The 22,399-nt window shown below is 37.9% G+C and overlaps 1 protein-coding gene across 1 annotated transcript in view; it reads left to right on the top strand.

Moving 5' to 3' along the window:
• Positions 1-22,399, top strand: part of SPEF2 (sperm flagellar 2) — an 87,233-nt gene that overhangs the window by 2,518 nt on the left and 62,316 nt on the right. Inside the window, exons 3-10 of the mRNA XM_037374491.1 lie at positions 5,724-5,976; positions 7,141-7,311; positions 8,893-9,033; positions 10,087-10,166; positions 11,040-11,256; positions 17,618-17,806; positions 18,985-19,172; positions 20,882-21,050. Of these exons, the coding sequence (XP_037230388.1) occupies positions 5,724-5,976; positions 7,141-7,311; positions 8,893-9,033; positions 10,087-10,166; positions 11,040-11,256; positions 17,618-17,806; positions 18,985-19,172; positions 20,882-21,050 (1,408 nt within the window). The remainder of the gene's footprint in view (positions 1-5,723; positions 5,977-7,140; positions 7,312-8,892; positions 9,034-10,086; positions 10,167-11,039; positions 11,257-17,617; positions 17,807-18,984; positions 19,173-20,881; positions 21,051-22,399) is intronic.

Below are 22,399 nucleotides of genomic sequence, written 5' to 3'. Positions count from 1 at the left end.
CAGTGCAGAAGGCTGCTGCTGTCCACTCAGTGGAGTAATGATGGTTCGTTAACTATGATCTCGAAGCGCAAAAATCAAGACGACCACGCCAAGGGGTTATGCTTCAATTAAACAGCAAAAATCTATTATTTGCCCGTAAAGCGGCTTGCAATAGGTAGAAAGACAGAAAGTAAAGGAAACGTAAAGTAAAAAGAAAAGGCAAGAGGATTATAGCCACCACCATGGGTCCAAGGTGTCCCTATGGTCCCAGGTCCAGGCAGCGTCCCACCGGTCCTTCCGATCGTCATGATCCTTGGTGGGGAAGATCTCCAAAGTTCAGTTGCTAAGAAGCCATCTTTTTATGCCAAGCAACACACCTTTCTCCTCTTCTCGTTCATGGAATGGTGCCAGTCTCCACCTTCTCAAGCCATGTTATCATGCATGTCCAAAGAAGAGTGCCCGAGGCGTGGTTTGCTTCAGAGGTGGGTAGCTTCAGACCAGGAGGTGTGTTTTTGTATTGTAATGATATTATAATGAAGAAAGTTCACCTGAAGATTATGTTTTCTGGTTCGTTGTTATGACCACGGTTGTGATCTATCTTCTGGACAGTTGTTATGCAGCCTTATTGTAGTTGTTCCTTTCAATCCCAGGTGGCAGGGAACGGCATCGTACTCCTTGTACCGTGCAGTTCTCCTTTCCAGGGTGTAGTAGTTCCTTTCAGTCCCAGGTTGCAGGGAGTGGCACAGTACTCCTCGTACTGTGCAGTTCTCTTTCCCAGGGTCTTTGTGTCCCAGTGTCCATGAGGAGCACATTCCATCTCCAGGTCTCTGTTTGCAATGTTGAGACAATATTGTTCTCTTTAGACCGACTCTTACAGCTGCCCACTGCCAAATGTATTTATGCAATCAAGGACGTGCTAAGAAGACAGCATTATGGGAGAAGCATTCACACTTTTTCTGGTAAATAACACAACTGGCTGCCTCTCCGAAGTGTCTGTATACTAATGCATGCAGCATGGGGAATGAAGAGGAGGAATTAGAGGCCTCTGTGCAGTTGCAGGACTACAGTATCATTGGAATCAGAGAGAGGCAGTGGGATGGCTTACACAACTGGAGTGTTGCCGTGGCTGGATATAGGCTCTTTAGCATGGACAGACTGGGAAGGTGAGGGGGAGGAGTTGCCCTTTATGTGAAGGTGCAGAGAAAAAGCATGGAGTTCTGCCTTGTGATAGATGATGACCACTTAAGATCTTATGGGTTAGGATTAAAGGAAAAATGAAACTTGGTCATACTCTGGTGACTGTTTGCCACAGATCACTTGAGCAGAAAGAAGTAAGTAAGTTTTTCTTGAGACAACTGGAGGAATCCTCCTTTTCACAGACCTTGATCTGAATAGGGAACTTCAATGAAGTTGGTATCTGCTAGAAGAGAAACACTGCCAGGCACAAGCAGTCCAGGAGGTTACTACGTGCATTGATGATAACTTCCTGAGAAATGTAATTGAGGAGCTGAAGAGGGGAGACGTTCTACTAAACCTAGTATGTACAAACAAGGGGGATCAGATGCAGCTTTAACTCCAGTGACCAAGAGTGGAGTTAATGGTCCTGAGAGAAGTGAACAACCTGTCAGGAGAGCAAACTTTGGCTTTTTCGGGGATCTGCTTGGAACAATCCTGTGTAAAATGATTCTGGAGAGAAGAGGGGTCCAAGATTTTTTTAAACTTTTATTTTTTTCCTTCCAAGGAGCATCATCTCCGAGAATAATCCATCTCACTGTGAATAAAACTGAACAAAGGCAGCAGGAAGCATGAATGGGAGAAAAAGGTGCTACTGACAAAACTCAAACATAGAAAGGAGGAACACAATGTGGAAGCAGGGTTCAGGTGACCCAGGAGGAGCACAGAGAGACTGAGTATGCAGGGATGGCTTTAAGAAAGCCAGCACCCATTAGGGGTAACAAATGGTGAGAGACACAGAGGCCATCATGAAGGGCTTTTACAGGTATCTCCACAGCAAAAGGAAGGCTAGAGAATACATTAGCCTGCTGCTGACTTGGGCACAGGACCCGGTAGAAAAAAAAAATCACTGCTTATATTGAGGAAAACACTACTTGTGCTCCCAAAACTTTTAGTATTCTTCACAGGGCTCTGAAATTTTTTGACTGACCTCAGATTGACTTTTTGTTGTGACATTATTTGTACCCATGTGAAAGAGCAGCAATGGGTAGTAGTCTGAAGGTTGTACTAAGCTCTTCACTCTTGTGGTGACGTTCCTAATTTGGACCCCAAGGAGGCAGAAAACTTTTCAGAAGGCCCAGTCTGCAAATGGATTCTTCCTGGAGGGAATCAGCGATGATCATAACTCACTGTTGTTTCTTCTTAGTGCTGTTCTTTCTGCAGGTTTTGTTGTGAGGGGTTGGTCTCTAACCTAGGCAAGACTGCGTGTGCAGATTCCTTCTCTGTCTTATTTTGTGTTTCATCCACCATTCCCAGGGCTTCGTACCTATTCTGTAACGGTACCTTAAAGGGTAAGGAAGGATTTCTCTTACCACTCCATGCTGTAACCTTCTTCCACCCCTCCCTGTCCCCTGTGACACCGCCTTCCTCCTGGCATGAAGCAAATCCAGGATGTGCCGCCGTAGTGGCCATGCTGAGTTGACTCACGTGCATCACAGATGGCAGAGTATGGCTCCATTGATGAATCTCCCTCTCCTTGAATACTCTTGAATACTCCTCAGTCTACCATGTGAAAGGCTGAGGTGCTTAATGCCTTCTCTGTCTTTATCTACTTTACTGGTAAAACTCTCAATCAGAAATGCCAGGCCCCTGAGACTAGCAGAAAAGTCCGCAGCAAGAAAGATTCACCCTTGCTGGAGGAAAAACAGTTTAAGGAACATTTAAATAAACTGGCAATACACAAGTCCATGGGACCTGATGGCATATACCCACACATGCTGAGGGAACGGGATGATGTTATTGCTAAGCCACTCTCAATGATCTTTGAAAGGTCCTGGTGACTGGGAGAGATTCCTAGGACTAGAAGAATGCAACTGCCGCTCTTTTCAAGGAAAGCAAGAAGGAGGAACTGGGGACATACAAGCCCCAGCCAGTCAGCCTCACCTCGGTCCCTAGGAACTGAGGGAAGGAGTAAGCATGGAAACCATTTCCAAGTACACTAAGGGCAAGAAGACCACTGGGAGTTGAAAGGATGGATTTGTGAAGGGGAAATCATGCCTGACTAACCTGACAGCCTTCTACAATGAGGTGGCAGCCTCAGTGGTTGACAGACAATCAGCACGTGCTGCTTGCTTTGACTTCTGACACTGTCTTCCTTAACATCCTCATAGACAGACGGATGAAGTACAGACTAGGTAAGTGGACGGTGAGTTGGACTGAAAACTGGCAGAACTGACAGGCTCAGGGGGTTGTCATCAGCAATGTGAAGAGCGGCAGAAGGTCAGTGGTCAGTGCTGCACCCCAGCTGCTGAACCTGACACCAATATTGATTAAGATCTTCATTAATGACCTGCATGGTGAGACAGAATGCGTTTGCAGACAGTACAAAACCGGGAGGAGCGGTTGACCAGCCAGGTGGTTGTGCTGCCCTTCAGAGGGACCTCGATGGGCTGGAGAAAAGGGCCAACAGGAGTCTCACAAAGTTCAGCACAGGGAAATGCAAAGTCCTGCACCTGGTGAGGGAAAACCCTATGCCTTCAGCACCAGCTGGGGGCCTTGAAAGCAGCTTTGCAGAGAAGGGCCTGGAGGCCCTAGAGGAGACCAAGCTGACCGTGAGTTAGCAATGGGCCCTTGCAGCAAAGGCGGCCAACAGTGTCCTGGACCACATTAAGATACGGCACTGGTGAGACCCTATCTAGAGTGCTGTGTCCACTTCGGAACTCCCCAGGGCCAGAAAAACATGGATGTAATCGAACAGGTCCAGAGCAAGGCCCTGGCAATTATTAATTTCTGGGAGTATCTGGCATATGAGAGGGAGCAAGACTGTATGTGGTGTTCTTTACCACAATACCCTATGACATTGTAAAGATAATTTAATGTTTTCACCTTTCTTCATTATTTTCTAATAATTACTGGCATTGACCTTTTGACAACTATTGAGAATTGAGGCAATGCTTTCTCAATTCCAAGGTGTTTCTTCTGCACATTAGATCAGTTATTACTGTGTAGTAGTCATAGTATGGTCTTGGAATCCTATAAGAACCTTAACCAGCTAATTTTATTTAATGTCTAAAAAGTAATGGTTTTAAAATTTGGAATGTGCTATTAAGGAAAAGCATGTTATTCGTGGATAATTTAGTAAGCTGTCATCACCTTACTCTGTTTTAACATACCCCAAGGCAAGATCATACCTGTTGGGGTGGTGGTATAGAAGTGTAGATTAATTTTGTAGCATAGGCAGCTGTAATCTAGAAGGCACTAACAGAAAAGAATGGGGGCATTGTGACTAGCTAATTAAATGTATTTGCTGGTTATGTTGCATAGTTCTTGAACATATAAGCAAGCTAATAATAATTAAGAAAGCGATACTACCTTTTAAAAAGGAACACTACTGGAAAACTTTTTCCAGTTTGGCTGTCCATAGTTGAAAAATAAAATATTGTGGTTTTCCCTGAGCTCTTACAATGGACTTGAATTAAGATTTACAACATTTTTGTATTATAAGCTAAGGTTAAGAAATTCTATCTGATCTGATTATAGGACAAAATTTGAGGTGATACCAACACAGCTTCTCAATGCATGTGAGGTGATTCCTGACAACAGGGCTCACCTCAATCTTACCTTAACTCAATGGCAGAAAAATGTTCAATAGTTTTAAGCTGCAGTTATATGTAATTGTGTAAGGAATAAGGCATGGACTATAATAGTGAGAATAATGAGCTCCTGGACTGTTTCATCTAGGAATAAGGTGAATACTGTATTACCAGAAGGTCAGAAGTTAAAATTGGAGATTTTTGTAGAGTTACGCTGTAGCTCAGTTGGCCTCAAAAGCTTGTTGGTTCATTTGAAGGAGCTATTGTGAACTGAAGTGATAGAGCAGTATAGAAAGCATGATGTTCTGACTCAGATTGAAGTTATGAAATTTTTGGATGAAATATGATGTATTAGTTGTGATACAGTGCTAGTTTATTGTTATTGGGTTTGGGCCTGTGTATCTGTTGATCTTGCTATTTAGATTCTCCTGTGAAAACACTCAAGAGAAACATTAATCTGCAATCCACTGCTTCAGTTTTCAATATAAATTGCTCATTGAGACCATAGTGTTTTCAATGCTACTCCAACCCATGCATCCATTTCTTTTTATTGGAGAAAAAATATGACAAAGTGTTGTGAGGGTTAATAGGTTATATAGACATTTCTAATAATCACCTATATTTTGGCTAGTTAGAGCTCAAGTAGATTGATACAATTAATATAGAAACTTCATTCTAATTCTTTGTACTTTTTGTGGATGGTATACAATTAGCTGCAACTGAGGGTAAGCTTTTGCTGTCACACTTTGTGTCTGCATGTATCAAGATTTATATAACCCAGCGTGTTGTCTGTTTTTTCTGCCTAGGAGACCAATGCAGTTACATGTACTACAGTATAATAGCTAAGCCAGAGTGTGGGTTTTTTTCTGCTCCCATCTTGGCATGGGATTAGTGTCATGACCATGCTTGTTGCAGCAAGTTGGAATTGAAAATAAGTTTCTGTTCTGATTGTTGTTGTTGTTGTTTTTAATCTTACAGAGTTACACATGCAAAACTTAACAATTTTTCTCGCCTGGAGCCTGTGCTTCGCCTTCTTGGTATACAGTTTAATGAGAATGTGGCCCAAGACATCATGACAGGACGACATGGGGCTGCAACAAAGCTTTTATATGAATTGTATATTGCTTTAGAAAAAAAGAGAAAGGCAAAGCTCACTGACATAGCCATGGAAGCAGTGAGACCTGCAGGAAGTGCAAAGCTGAAGTCTGTTGAAAGTGGTTTGTATCGAGAGGTAACTATTCCTATTTTGTGTAAATATATAGGAAAAAAGGTATCATATTTACATGTACCTCTCAAGCATGTTGCATACTTCCCCACTTTTTAAATCTCCTATTCAAAACCCAATACTTACATGGAAAAGAAGCAGTCCTTTGCTATGTCTTACACATAGACAATAGGATTACATGGTTTACCTGTGACTCAAGGACATTGATCACCTGTGTTTTGTGTTCCTTCGTTTTGGCTCATTCTGTGTTACCTTCTCTGTTTCTAGTCTTTCTCCAGACTTAAAATACATACAGTAACAAAAGCTAGTAGTTGTTCAGCAGCTGCCATTTTACTCACTTAATCAGTTCAGATTGCAGACTGCATTGCGCTCTAGGTATCAACTTAGACTAATTTCCTCTCCAGGAAACCTCTTTATAGCTGTGTTGAGCTTCATGCCGCAGTGGTTTGGTTCCTTCCTGCTGCATGTCTCTTCATATATTTGTACTGTGCTTCCCTGCAATAACCATATGCTGAGTAATAGGAAGAAGAAAAAACAAGGGGGAAAGAGAGTATCTAAGAGAAGTCAGCATCAATGTAGTAGATTCTGTTAAGGATGTTCTTCTTCAGCAGTAATGTTCAGCATGTGCAGACCATAATTTGTTACCAGGATGAGCAATCTTTCATAAGCTATATGTTGTGAATCAAATTTAGCGGGGTGAAAGTTCATGGGTTTTTTTCTGTCACTCTTCCTGAAAAATAGTCTACAAGCAGAAAGTTTGCCAACGAGCGCAAACCAAACATCCCTTCCCCTGTAGGGGTATAGCTTAAAGAAGATAAAGCGACTGAGAGTAGCTGCTATCAATAGATAGGCTCAGAACGGCATTTCAGTTGTAGAATAGTTGAAATTGGAAGGGGCCTCTGGAGGTCACTTAAATCCACCCTATCTGAGGTCACCCCTCAGCCTCCTTGTCTCCAAACTGGACAGAGTTTGGCATTGTTCAAGTTCCAATCAGCGTGTTCTTTCCAATGGAGCTATTCCTGTTCTTCTGAAAAATATTCAACCATGTTTATATTTTGTTCTGTGTACCTTAAGACAGAAAACCAGTTTGAAATGATTATTGAAAATTTATCGTATTTAAATATATTTCTTACTGTTTCTGACTTCTTATTGCTTGATGTTTAATTTTAGCAATTGAAAACTTCAGTGCAACATCAGGCTGATTTGCAACTACAGCAGATTTCAGAGCATTTTGAAATAAGATCTAAGGCAAGGGAAGGTAAAATAGCACGTACACATATTGAAGAACAACAGAAAGTTCAGAAGCTCCAAGAGGAACAAAGAGCCCAAGACACTGGAAAGGTGACTACTTACTCTTTATAGACTTGTGGAGAAGTATTTTCTTAAGGTCATGTACGTAATGAGTTAGTGAAAGCCAGTGTGAATGCTATTTAATTCTGTGCTAGACAGTAATGTTTATACAAAAACAAACAAAAGCATTACGTATGGCAGTCATTAATATGTAGAAATAAAGCCAATATACTGTTATAAGAACCTTAAAAACATGCATATTTTAAAATAACTTAATGTTAAATTGAGAGTATTTGCATATTTTCATGTATGGAAAATGTTTATAGATTTGAAGACAAAGCATAGATTTCACAGCTGTGTGTTTAAGCTGTCCATAAAAGAGATTTATGACATTTTTCACTTGTGAAGAAAAGATGAAACTGCTTAAAAGCAGGGAAAAGACACAGAGAAGGGGGCCTGTAGTGGTTATGACCTCAGAACACCTTGTAGCTCTGTGTAGCTGTTCTGTTAATGTAAGAAAGAGGAACTTATTTCTTAAGATACAGGAGCACTCATCCAAAGTACATAGCCTGTACTTTATATAGAGGAACTGGCCAGCTATCCAAGGGGTGTCAAACCACAGTAAGTTGACTAATTTGAGATGCATTTTGTATTGCTAATTAAAAGGAGTCTTCTTGTGGTTATTTAGCTATTCTATTGCCACTGCATGAACAAGAATGAAAAAAAAAAAGTCATTTCATATATCTATAAAAGAAAACACAAACAATATTCAAAACAAAATCTTAAAAATTAATAATATCTTATTTGATATTTTACATATTTATTTTTTAAATGTCTTTGGTTCTTTGTAAAAAAACTTTTCCACTCAATTCCACTTTTAACTGCATGTATCTGTAGTGCACTTTTAACTAGTGTAATTTAAAAGTTTATTACTTCTTGATCATCTGAGACTCATTGTTCAGTGGTAATACTACCTAATGGTATTCTCAGTTTCTGTGCTATATTCTGACCTCAAACAGGTACCATACTAGAACTAGAATTTAATGCAAGCCCTTAAATGCCTATTAGGCACTGAGCACAAACTGTTTTTCTTTACACATGTGCTTTTATTGCACTGCACTATTTGTTAATGCAGACGTAACATATATAGATGTACCATTTTCTGATACTGATATTTAAGAAATACATCTTCATCCTCAAATATTGAGAACATATACTACATATTGCTAAATTGTCCAATTGTTCAGAATGTAGAAAGATACTTTAATTTGAATTGCATTTTACAGCATCTACTTCTTGATATAAAAATGGTGATTTATGGGTACTGAGGTGATTTATGAGGCTGAGAATATTCTTAAGACAGAGCTTAATGGTGAACAAAAGATAAAGGATATTTTACTTTCATGGTGTTTTAGTGATCCACTTTAAATTAAAAAAAAAAAAAGAAAGAAAAAAAGAAAAGTAATTTGCCCCGTCCTGGAGCCTGATAAGCTCTTCTACTTTCTACCTGGAAGATTTTTTTCCTTATGGCTTAATTACATTTACTTCATAGATATATAGGTAGTGTATTAGGGCCATATGGTATATTTTGTTTCAATTCAAGTATTTGAACACAAGATGTTGAACATTCAGCATCACATAGGAAGAAGGAGACAAAATGAAATAATGGCCAGGATTCAAGCAGCCATTATACAGATTCCAAAGCCACCACCAAGCCACACCATAAAAGCTATTGAAGCCAAAAAATTCTTAAAGAAGAAAAGAGAAGCAGAGGTAACTATCATCTATATTCTTTTAATGTTAATTATATGAATCTGCAAAACATGATTACTGGGAGCATTTACATTTACAAATACTGTACTTGCACCATGAAAAGCTGCTGATGTAACTGTTAAAATGATACAGGAGACCCAAGCAGTGAAAATTGGGCTAAATATTAGTATGATTATGATTCTGCATTTGTTTTTTAGTAAAAATTTCTTTTGATATGAAAGTTCATATTGAGTAAATACAATAAGTAGTTACAGTAGTTAATTGCTGGCAGTATTTTAGCTTCTAGTCTACTGAGCAGAATATTTGAAATAAAAGCATTAATGGTTCCTTCTCATTTGTGCATAATGAAGTTTTGCACCATAATGTATGAACTCCTCTGTAACACACTGTAAAACCATCTGCTCTATCGAAGATGTTAGTAACAAGTTTAGATCAGATCAAGAGATGATGGCAATGCAGCAATAAAAAAAGTATCTGTGTTATCTAGTACTGAAAAGTATTTGGAGTATAATCTTACAGTTCATAGATTGTTTTGTTATCAGGAGTGCAAATATTGCCAGTTTTTACAGTTGTGCAACCGCGACAAATGCATTTAAATCTAGAGTGTAGGAACATAATTGCTTGAGTAACTGTCAGGGATAAATTCAAGCTACTAAATCTGAAGCAGATCATAGCCTACAGTATCTTGTTTCAAATCATTCAAATCAAAGTGGGAATTACATAAACTGCTAGAGTTTTACTCAAAATCCTTATTATCCTGCAGAACAAATGGCTGCAAAAGCTTAGGATTTTCTGGCTGGTGGACATAGGTATAGCTAGGCAAAGGGGAGTGGGGAAGGAAATGAAAGCTAAAAAAAGGAAATAGTCATACCTTTTTTCACGATCTAGCTGATGCTTGAAGTATTTTCAGTGTAAAAGTTTCTGTTGTACTAACATGACAATGTTGGTAGACAAGTCAATGGAAAATAATTCCCTAATACTTAGTCTGTTGAATCTTCCTTATGATGCTTTGTGAAGAGAAAATAAACCTTAAGGTTTGTGTTATTTCTTCAGGACGTATTCAAGGAGATTAAAATGTTTGAGAAGTCTATAGCAGAAAAGGCCTCTGCAATATACAGCCAAGTCACTGACAGGTAATATTTGGGTCGTAGATTGTTAAGATTGGACAGGACCCTATTTCTGGTGCCTACTATCCATGTGGGCAGCTACTTGAGGAAAATGTAATGGCTTGTTTAGTTTAAACTGTGATTGTACTTGAAGTGATTGTCCCACCAGCACTGCAAATATTCCAGCTCCAGCACTGTTGCAGTGTTTTTACCTTACCTTTAGTTGTAGTAGGGATGGCTCAGGTTTCCTTTTCTCCTTTTTGCCATGCATGCAGCAACAAAAAAAGACATAAAGTGCACCCCTTCATTCTTGATTCTGCAAGGTCAGTTAGACTCACAGAGAGATGAGAATGGTTGTGGATGTACATGCACAGTAACACACTTCAAAGAAAATAGAGAGAGGTAACCTTTCTCCTTAGACTTGTACATTAAATTGTGTGTGAATAATTTCAAATAATATTTATTCTGTCACCTTCAGTGATATGCATACCATACTCAGAAGAGGTGGCAGTCATGCATACTTCTGTAGATACTTTGTGTATAAACAGCCTGTGATTAATAACTCTGCAAAACTGCGCTGTGTATGGATATATTGAAGAGTAACCCATCTTTCTTTGATATCCTGTGAGCTATCATAATTCCCTGTTTCTGCAGAATTTGGCTTCATATTAGCAATTGAACTAATTGACAGTTGGCTCAAATCAGTGCTGGAGCCCTCCTCTGGACTTAGTGGTCTCACAAGAGCATCAAGAGGTAGCCACAGTGTCCACAGAGTGCTGTTGTGCAAAGAGTTATGTGTCAGACTTGTCCATAACTATACAGAAAACATGTAGCTGTAAGAAAACATGTATAAACCATAATTCTTATGAAGTCGGTGATCTTTTTAATCTTTTCAATCAGAGATATGCAAGAATCATTGCAAACACAGAAGCTGGAAGAAACAACTTCAGAAACTACAGCACGGACAGCAACCGAGCTGTTAAGTATTTATTCAGATGATGAATATATAAGGAAAATCCAAAAACGTTTAGAGGAAGATATGTTTGCTAGAGAGCAACGAGAAAAGAGACGACGAAAAATGCTAATGGAACAGTTAATAGCACATGAAGCTGAAGAGGTGAGAAAATGCAGTAATGTAAATGCGGTACGCAGTAATCTAAATTTTTGCTTACAGCTGTAAGAGAGCAGTATTTTTGATAGGTTGCATAAAATTTGGAGGGTCTAAGGGGAGGTATATATGCTTCTCTCTGAAAATAACTTATGCCCACCATTGTCTTTCCTTGAAAAAAATGGAAGATTGTCCGTTCTTTCTTGTAACCTTTATGTCATACTACATCCTTACCAATCATAAAGGATCAGATGAAGGCAGCAGAGCTAAGATTATTAAAAATCAGTTGAAGACCTGTCTTCTAATCCTCCTCCCCTTAAAGTTAAACTTTAAGTTATTAAAATATGTACTGGTTCTGAAAGAGATACTTTCCAAAGATCTGAAGACCTGAAGAAGATACTATCTAAAGAAGATACAACAAACATGTCTTTCCTTGGTTGAAAACCTGTATTTACAGATGTGTCATGTCAAGTTTTTGATCTGGACTGTACTTCTGAAGTCGTTGTGGTGGGTGATATGAGGAAGCAAAACATATTTTGCAGATCAGATCTTTAATTTTTTATATGTTATGGAATAGAAGATGTGTCTCTGGAGAACGTGTGTTGTGTCCTAAAATGGATGTTGCACGTTACTCCAATCCTATCCCATAAAGCACAAGGCTTTTCAGATTCCTCCTCAGACACTCCTCATTCAAAAAGCAGCTCTTAAGTTACTGACTTCAAAGATCTTTTGCAATGATCGTATCAAAACAGAACCTTATAACTTACTGGGTTTCTGTGATTTCTAGTTGTCTTTTATCCTGGTATTGCACTGGGAGTCCTTAGGTTAGATCATGTAAGAGTGGTAGTAAATGGAGTTACATCCAGCTGGTGGCTGGTCCCCAGTGGTGTTCCCCAGGGCTCAGTGTTGGGGCCAGTTCTGTTTAATAGCTTTATCTATGATCTGGATGAGGCAACCGAGTGCACCCTCAATGAGTTTGCCGATGACACCAGGTTGCGGGGGTGTGTTGATCTGCTTGAAGGTAGGAAGAGTCTGCAGAGAGATCTGAACAGGCTGGACTGATGGGCCAAGGCTAGTTGTATGAGGTTCAACAAGGAGAAGTGCCAGATCCTGCACTTGGGTCACAACAACCCCACACAACACTACAGACTTGGGGAAGAGTGGCTGGAAAGCTGCCCATTGGGAAAGGGCCTGGGGGGGTTAGTTGACAGCTGGCTGGACATGAACCAACATTGTGCCCAGGTGGCCAAGAAAGCCAACAGCATCCTGGCTTGTATCTGAAACAGTGTGGCCAGCAAGACAAGGGAAATTATAGTCCTTCTCTACTCAGCACTGGTGAGGCTGCATCTCAAATCCTGTGTTCAGTTTTGGGCCCCTTCATTTCAAGAGGGATGTAGAGGGGCTGGAGCAGAAGGGCAATGAGGCTGGTGAAGGGTCTAGAGAACAAGAATTAAAAGGAGCGGCTAGGGGAACTGGAGTTGTTTAGTCTGGAGGAGACTCAGGGGAGATCTTACTGCTCTCTACAACTACCTGAACGCAGGTTGTGGCCAGGTGAGCTAGGTCTCTAGCTAACTAGTGGCAGGACAAGAGGAAACAGCCCCAAATTACACTAGGGCAGGTTTAGATTGGATATTAGGAAAAACTTCTCCACTGAAAGGGTGGTGAGGCATTGGAACAGGCTGCCCAGGGTGGTGGTGGAATCACCACTCCTAGAGATCATTAAAAATTATGTAGATCCGATGCTTAGACACATAGTTTAGTGGTGGACTTGGCAGTCCTGGGTTAACAGTTGATAATCTCAAAGGTCTTTTCCAACCTAAATGATTCTGTGATTCTGTATGTGTTGAACCCAGTATAGCTGAGCCTTCTGCACTGCTGTTGCATAATAATAGCAGTTCAGATATGTGGCGTCTCTGAAAAGTATGAAATAATATTATATATATGTATGTGTGTGTATGTAAATATATATCTGTAAGCATTGGCATGTAATGTCTGGAGATGTTTTTGGAGTTCTTAAGAAAAAAATAAATTTGTTGGGGTAGGCATCTAGAAATTTGATGACTTCTCAATATCTATCCCAGACCTATATATTCTATGAAAAACCTCTGCAGTGGCTGAGATCAGGAGTTCATCTATCCGTGTATCCTCTCTGAGCTCTCATTCCAAGAGATTCTACATCATATTGGTATGCATAGACTATGAAGTAGTTTTGCAACCCAGTTGTCTGAAATCACTAGTCCCAAAATTTGTTCTTTACTGTCAGCTGTTGCAGCCCTAGCACAACCCCAGAAGCCTGGACTAGTGGTTCTGATAGCTATGGCTGTCAGCTGATGGGCATAAGGCCAACAGCAATCACTGGGGACTTGATGGATACAGCAGTTCTAAGCCGGCAAAGCTAGCCAGTGCTGTTGAGGAGGAGGTCAGACAGCTGGTCCGCCTGCAGTTGTAGGACAGGCCTTGTCAGTTTGAGATGGAGGAATTGTTGCAACGTGCTGTCAATCAGATTGGCTCCAGTGGGGCTCCAAAGCAAGGCAAAAATAACAATGGTGTTCCTAACCTCCCAGGAAGAAAAATCAGCATTGGTGTAGGAAAAACTGCAAGTCACAGAGTGCAGGTATTGGAAGGAAAGACAAGTGAGCAGTTGATTGGAATAGTAGTCTGACCAGATCAGAGAATCTATTTAGTAGTGTTTTGGTTCTAAATTAGCAGAGAAAGAGAGATGTCTTGACTGGAATTCTGAGATTTCAGAAATTAGATGTTGATTGACGTAAGAGAATTGTGAAGCAAACAGTTTTTTTATTAAAAAAAAATACACAAAGTAGTTGAAAGTTGCTTTCCCCCTCCATTAGGCACTGAACCAGAAAGGATTTGCGGACTGAAATTGTAGCCTTCTTGTAGATGTTAGGGTCAGATTTTTACCTATACTGCATAAAACTTGAACACAGGGCACAGTATCATGTAGAGTCAAATGAATTTTGGCACAGGATCATACAGAATCAAATGAATTTCATCCCTTCAGAGTGCTTTAATGTGTTTCATGTCCATGCGTATAAACCTCTACTGAAAGAATCTTGTTCAAATTTTTTAGTTTTGGCACACTGCAAGCTGGAGCCTGGGGAAAAAACCAACTTTACAATTACATGTTCCTCTTCTAAGTGGAGCACAGGGTGATGCCAGTCAGGTTTTTATAGGCAGGAGTTGAAAGTGTTTGACAGTAACACGGTTTCATCCCAACTGAATCTTTGATCTCCACCATTTCAACAAAGTACTTGTTCTAAGTACTCATTATTTTTAAATGCTCTGTTCAGATTTTATCTCCCTGATTTTAGAAAGTTGTCCAAAAGAAGTTATCATTAGCAATAAATTGAGAAGATGAAAATGGGAGGGGAAATGAATTGTTACTAGGTTATTGCTTGTCAACCAAATAGATTTATGCATGCTAAGCCATAACTTTTGGTCATAAATTTTATGACTACATAACAGGACAGAATGGTTCCATTTTATGTAAATTAAACAAGGAAATAGAAAAATATGATCTAGTAATTATATAGGAACAAGATGAAACATAAACACATTAATGTTGACCACTGGATGCCACTGTTGTCTCAGGTAGGTAAAGTGAAAAAGTGTATTTTTCAGTATGCTTTTTCAGTATTAATTTTTCAAATTATTACTAAGATGTCCCATTTACAGTATTTATGATTTCTTCAGGCACTTCACAGTCCTCTGTGTACTACCATTTTTATTTTGTCTCCTAGAATGCCCAGAAGTTTCAAAACTCTTCAGCTATAGGTTTTAATGTTTTGTCAATTCCTGTTTGTATGAAAGATAGCCACCAATGCTTCACTCCCTTATCCAATAAGCAGCCTTTTTGAAATTATGAGTTTGGTGTTCTGAATCCCAATTTATCCAGGGTATAGCTCTGAGTTAACTGCATTTTCATATGTTCTTGTTCCCTTACAAATTTCCTGCTGGCTCTTTTTAGGCCTACTCAGTATGTCAAAATATTTGATCACTTAGAATATTGAAGTTCTTTACCATTCAGTTAACAAAGAAAAGGTGTCTTTTGTCTGTTCTGAAGTGTTTTAAAGGAGCATCTTCCCATGTCCTTTATGAAGAGTGCATTCACCTAGATGAGGTGCTTTGACTGTGCCAACTATTTGAACCATAAAGTTGATGTTTAAATATGACGAATGACCATCCTGTTAGGGTGACTTTTTAAGTCCCCTGTGAATTAGGATTTAAACATCAGTTTTCTTCAGGTGGAGTAATTACTGCTGTACTAATCCATGGTTGAGGATAAGCACTTGCTACTAAAGAAAATAATGAAGGATAATTATTTGTAATAGGAAGCAAAGTCTGTGCATCCTCACTGTTCTTTGAAGCCTTAATGAAATACTATGTCCAAAGAAGCAGTGGGTAGAACTCAGGCAGCAAAGGGCATCATGTCTCTTTTTATTGTCTTGACTTCATGAATGTAAGAGACAAATGGACAAATGAATTCATCAGTAGACAGTGCTATTGGAAAAATTTTGTCACCTGAAATGTATGAAATGACACATAGTATGAATATGTAAATAAAAAGTGCATAAAAAGTTGTACTATTGCATTGTTTTCCATCTCAGTTGCATGCATGATGGTAATTCTGTGCATAGGAAAACAGTGTACAAACAATATACTACAAATAGAGTACCAAACAAAACACATTCAAAATCAGATCCTCATTTTTTTATAAGTTTTGTAGAGAGACAATACTGCGTGCAGGTGGAGCACTCTGGGATTAAAGCCTGAGATGACTGCACCTTTGCCATTAAAACTATCATGCAGTGTCATGAGATTCAGTGCTAGGAAATGGAAGTGCAACGCTTGCATTCTGGTTAGAATAAGCAAAATGTTGAGTGCTTTTTAGATCAACTTAGTCTTTTCAAGTCACCAGTATTTAACTGGAACATACTTTACTCCCAGCAATTGTAAAGGGAAAGGAACTTAAAAATATGGCAAGAGTTTTGTTTGAAGAATATTGGCTTCTCTCTAACATCAACATTAAAAGACCTAAATTAGTTAGAAAGCTGTTGCTCTTATTATTGCAATTAAAATAGCTGTGTTTTGCACCCTTGTGTTAGAAATCTATTACAGACGTCGTGGTTGCATTGTGTAGCACAGATCTAAACCTCTTTGTAGAGTTCTTTCATAAATAGTATGATAATACGTAATATTTGATTTTTTCATTTGTAGGTGAATTTATGTAATGTGTTCTGCCCACTCTGTCACAGACAGCTGATGAAAAATAAACCAGATTAAAAGAAAAATGAAGTATCACTTCTGTTTAGTGTGGTTTTCATACTACTACTAACTGGCTTTACCCATTCCTCTGTTCTTGGGGAAAAAAATCTTCAGATCGGTTCCCAGTTTAGGTCCTTAAATTTTAATACATTTCATGGCAGTTTTGCTGCATCTGAAATAAATGTCTAGGGGATCAGAAATTTCTTCTAAAGTTCTGCTTTATGAGCAATATTTGGCAATGGGACTTGAAAGCAAGCTGGTGCTTTTGCTTAGAACTCAGAAGTAGTTCTGGATTTTGAAAGTAGTGGAGAAAAACTTCAGGTCAGGTAAGCATTAGTTTAGATACCAAGAACAATCTAGAGAAGTGTGGTAGTGAGAAGATACTATTATGTTTTGACAAGTGCTTTGAAAAGTAACAATTCACAGCCTTCAAAGTGTCTGTGCACACCGATCATGCTTCAAGCAATGGTTCAGAATTACTTTATTATAGTACCAGATAGGGAATTCTCTTCATGTCCCAGTGAGAACACTGAATCTGTTACCTTGAAGTCTTGTATTTTCCTCTGTTCTGAATGCTTGTGCATATACCTGGTCTCCTGAATGGAGGAGAATGGAGGAGGTAATTATCCAAATCCCAAGAAAGAAGGAAAAATTTCAGACCTGTAGAAGAATAAACTAATAAGGATCCAGCAGAGTATGGCTGAGAGTGGGGACTGGTGAAGAGCAGAGATAATGTTTTAAGGAAAGAGTATATCTTTACATACAGAAGAAATTATCTGAAATATCCTGCAGTTTCTTTGCACACAGGAAATATCCAAGTTAAAATAGAGTTAATCTGAACAAATGTATTTTTACTGAATATATCAGTTAAGACATATTAAGAATTCACTTCTATAGTTCTACAATTCTTACACAGTTTAGGAAAATAGTAATAAATAGGTATATTTGTTGTTTCAGATCTATGCATCAAATGAGCAGGTAAATGTTGTTATATGGCTGCATTCATATTTCTCATATGAAACGCTGATGAGTTGTCTATGGAATAATTTATAAACTGTGCTTATTACTATTATTTTTTATCTTTTAGAGGGCTTACCGGGAGGAGAAACTTATCTACAGGCTGATGAGACAGTCTCAGCAGGAGCGAAGGATTGCTGTTCAACTCGTGCATGTTCGACATGAAAAAGAGGTGTTAAGACAAAATAGGATTTTCAGGGAAAAACAGTATGAAGAAAGACGACTGAAAGAGTTCCAGGAAGCTCTTGATAGAGAAGCGGTAAAAGCTTATTAGCTCCCTGAATTGCTGCAGGACTGTAACAATACCTTCCTGTTATAAAATGGAATTTGTGTTGTCAACTGTTAGAATTCAGGACTTTTATAGGGACAGGGTGATTTAACCAATTAATATATTCTTTTATCTATATTCAGAGTTACAGCTAAATTAATAATGGATAAAACTGAGCAACTCTAAAGTCCAATTTTGATCTTTTCTTCCAAATAATTTCAACTTTTTAGGAAAACATCTCTGTATGCTGAGTTTAATAAAGGCACAATCTTGCAGAGGCAAAATGGCAAAAGAGAATGACATAAGATCTTATTTCAATATTCATGTTTTTCATTTCCTTTAAACGTAATCTCTTTAACACCCATTTTTGACAGAGGTTGGAGAAGTTTCACTCATGAGTGCTAATTTCTGCCTTGGAGCTGATTAATAAATTAAAAGGATTTATAATCTTGTGGTAAATGGCCAAGTGCTACACTCATAGTGGGCCATAACATGATGATAGAAAACTTCTTTTTCTCCTACCAAAAACATTCATCAGCTCCAAATCCTCCCAACACAGCTAGAGTCCTATGTAATCAGCAGCTATACCTATTGGTTACAATATCTCTTTACGTAGGCTTTTGGCCAAAAGGAACATCATCACAGGTGCTACTGATAATTTTCTGCCATGACCAGAAATCTTTCTCAAAGATTGAACAGCATCAATAATATCTAATTATTTGCAGATCAGAATCTTTTAAGTTAAATTACTTGTCGTATTCTAAATGTGCATTCGATTGTGGGTATCAGTGGAACTAAGCCTTTACCAATGCATCTGCATAGTTGTTCCTTAGGAAGAGAACATAATTTCATGTTTCCCTGCCTCCTAAGCCCTGGATATGTTCTTAAACTGTTTGTCATGAAAGAAGTAATATATTTCTCCTTTATTTAATTGTATTTTAGTAGGTATAAAGCTAACAAACTAGAACTAATAGAATGAATACAAGTTTTTAGATTTGTTATGTGTTAATCTGCTTGCTGGCTATCCAGATCTGGTGAGAATCTAGCTGTTTTCATTACTTGACTTAAATGAAGAAGTTCATTTTTGTTTCCAGAACTGTGCACTTCTGCACTTTCATTATCTTTGCAATCTCAGATTCTCAAATTTACTCTTTGAAAAAAAATTCTAGGCTCTGGCAAAACAAGAAAAAATTGATTTTGAAGAACAAATTATCAAAGAACGAGAACGTCATGAGAAAATTGCCATTGAAAGAGCTCAGGCACGTTATAAAAAGCATTATTCTGTATGTTGGGAAGTGATTGACCAAATCGTTGACCTGTCAACAAAAGTAGCAGAATATAATCTACTGACAAACAAGTAAGTGTGGTAGCTGTTAGGCAAAAAGAACAGCTGTTAGGTAACTGTTAGGCTTTGTTATTCAGACTGGTTTAAGCACCGTAAGATCTTAGTAGATTCTCAGATACCTTACATGACAGCTCCAAGTAGCTTGTGTGGGAAAATGATGATACTACTTTTGTGTGAGGATTCTCTGATATTTAATACAGGGTGAACTAAAGCCTAAAGACTTAACATAATTTCTTGAAAACTCAGCTGATTTGAATCCTTAGAAGACCAAGATCCAGTGGTTCTACAGCTTGTGGAACTACTGATTTCCCTTTTTATGAACAGATTCCTTAGTTTAAAAGTTAAAAACTGAGTGGTGCTCACCTCATTCTAGGTAGCTCCACTAGCTCAATGCGTCCTTAGTGTAATATAAGCATAACGAATTTCCTAAGATATACCAGCCTTCCTGGATGGTCCTAAGAATACTGAGCAACTCAATCCAAAATCTTCCAAGTCCTACACGCCATGTTACCCTTTTCTGATGTGCCATAGTTACACAGTACCTGAGAAGGTCCTGAAAAGGCAGTAACCTCCAAGTGCCTGTGCTGTGGGAGTGTTTCCAAAACCACAGAGTGGGATGTTGTTGCTGCTGTTCTTTCATTAGACTATGAGGTAGAGCTTATAGCATGCAAAGCGTGCCAAAATCTTAATTGCCTTTTAGGGTAATTGTACAATTGTATTTTATGGAAATTATATAAATTTAGGTCCAGTAAGTACATGATAAAATGGGAAGTCTTGGCGCAGTTTAGTGATGATTTGATGATGTCCTTGTCTGACAGAGTCATGGTTATAGTGTAAGCTAGCGTCACATTTGCTTGTACTGAGTAGTGTACCATATGTTACAGGTATTTGAAATATTTTTCCAATGTATGAATATCAAGGTTGTATCTGCATTTACTGCCACTATAGGTATGCTTTGTCTGTCCTTCCGTGCACTTCATTGTGCAGGATGCATACAATAGGTATTCTGTCATTTTTGCACAGCACATGCAGAGTTTATTTAAAGCTATAACACTCAAATATCTACAATCATTACTAAAAAGAAGAAAGTCCCAATTGATGTAATCTTAAGAAGTAGTAGAAACTTTCATTTTGACCATTTGTTAAATTTAAGTTATTATTTATATTGTTTATTTAGCAGCCTAGAATTCTAATGTCACATATGTCAGCGCCCTGTTTGCGTTTAGCTTGTTACTATATGCAGCTTATCTTGTTGTTTCATATGAATGTTTTCCCTTTCTAAAAGAATAAAAGAGTTTAATTACTCATATAATTATAAATTATTTTTGGTTTCAAGGAAAAAATTCTATAGAGTTTTGGTGAGAAAAGGCTCTACCCCACAAAAGAGAAGAGTATTTTGGAGCCGGGAAAAATAGCTGCAGCAAAACTGTTACAACACAGCTCTGCCAGCCAAATGCTTTGTGATGACACATTTGTGAAAATACTGAAGCCTACAAGTGCCTGTGGCTGTCATATAAGTAACCAAACACTTTAAAAGCTGTAATAATTATAGAAAGCATTATAAACTACATCTAGTTTAACATTGCTTGTTTCATGATTGTGATTATTGTAAATTTGGGTCCATTATTCTCAAATATCTAACCCCTTTAATTTTTGATGTGGAGCTCATTCTTTTTTCTTTTCTTTTCTTTTTCTTTTCTCTTTTTATTTTTCTTCTGCAGCAGAATTCCATTGAAACTGATGTTTGATTGGAAGGAATTTTTTTTTCATGGAAAACCAATATATGAGCAAGCCTCTGTTCAACCTTTGCCAAATGAACTGAGCCCAGAACAACTTGTTGAGTTGAATAAAGTGAATCTGTTAGATGAAAAAGATTATGGTGAATACAAGGTACATCATACCCATAAGATATAATAAAAGATAATACACCTTGATTTTCATAATCATAAACATTTTATTTTGATGTTTCATTTTGTTCTTTTACTAGTTTCTGATACCAGATTTTGACATGGATTGTCTTTTCATTGTCTGCTGTTCTGTATGAAATGTATGGCTACATTTTATGTTAGTCGCACTGGAAATTTTAAATTGCACGGTGCAATTTTAAAACTGTTATAATTTCATTCTTGTATATAACATTGATTATATTTCTCTCTTGAGTGTGTAAGATCAAATTGTTAATTGCAGTGCAATTACTTTTTAGCTAATAGGAATTTGAAAGCTAATGCTACAGCATTTGAAAATGCGACAGAAAGTAGCCAGCAAAAGCAAGTAAAATGAAATTCTGTGTGTGTTACGAAACCTGATAGTCTTGATGTCAGCAATTTTGACTGAAATCTTTCTAACAAGATTTGAGTGATCTGTTTATTTTAAGATGGTAATGTTTGTGAAAATCCTTAAAAATGGCTGACTTTTCTTAACCTTCTGTTAGAATATAAGTAACTATGTTTCAAGGTACCTTTAAAGCTTTTCTTCTTTACATTAATGTAATCTCACAAGTGAAAGACGAAGGAATAATATTTCCCTGCTAAAATGTATTGTAAAATTTTTTGCAAATTTCATTAATGATATTTTTTCTCGTGAAAAAAATATCCTGCTACATATTTATTCTTTGCAAATAATCTGTTTAGCTAGAGTATGGCAAAATCACGCAAAGTTGTTGGGAAATGATAACAATACGTATGTGCTTTTATCCACATCCTGAACCAATTGGTACATTTTGTTTTTCAGTGAGTAGAAACGTTTGTTACAAGTTTTTGTGATTAATGCCTGACAATTCATTTTACTTTGGATTCAATCTTAACATGTTTTTCTGGTTTATCTATTTATAAGGTCCTTGTTCAGACCATATCAAGTCATGTAATTAATTTCATGATCACTTTGTTTAGGTGAACAAAAGGTGCACATGCAAGACCAACAGGAAGGATGTACAGGACAGACAGGCAGGCGACAATTAGTGGGAAGCACTAATGAAAAATTGTTTCAGTCATATTGTTTACATTACAGAGTCTCAGTAGTCTTTTCTCTAGATGTAAGGGCACTGAAGGTTGCAAACATTTAATGGCACGTTTAAAGCCTTTTTTTTTGCTACCAGTCAGTTTCAAAGACATTCACATAATCATTTTTTTCCAAGGTGTTGTTAGTCTTATGCCTTTCTGAATCAGTACTCATCAAAATTTGTTATCATATGACATATGTAAAAATTGTTGGCACCAATTCATACTTAAGTCTTCTAAGAA

Source organism: Falco rusticolus, chromosome Z (genome assembly GCF_015220075.1).
Source record: "Falco rusticolus isolate bFalRus1 chromosome Z, bFalRus1.pri, whole genome shotgun sequence".
Lineage (NCBI taxonomy): Eukaryota > Metazoa > Chordata > Aves > Falconiformes > Falconidae > Falco > Falco rusticolus.
The sequence above is the reverse complement of the archived record's forward strand: the minus strand, read 5'-3'. Positions and strand labels throughout refer to the sequence as shown.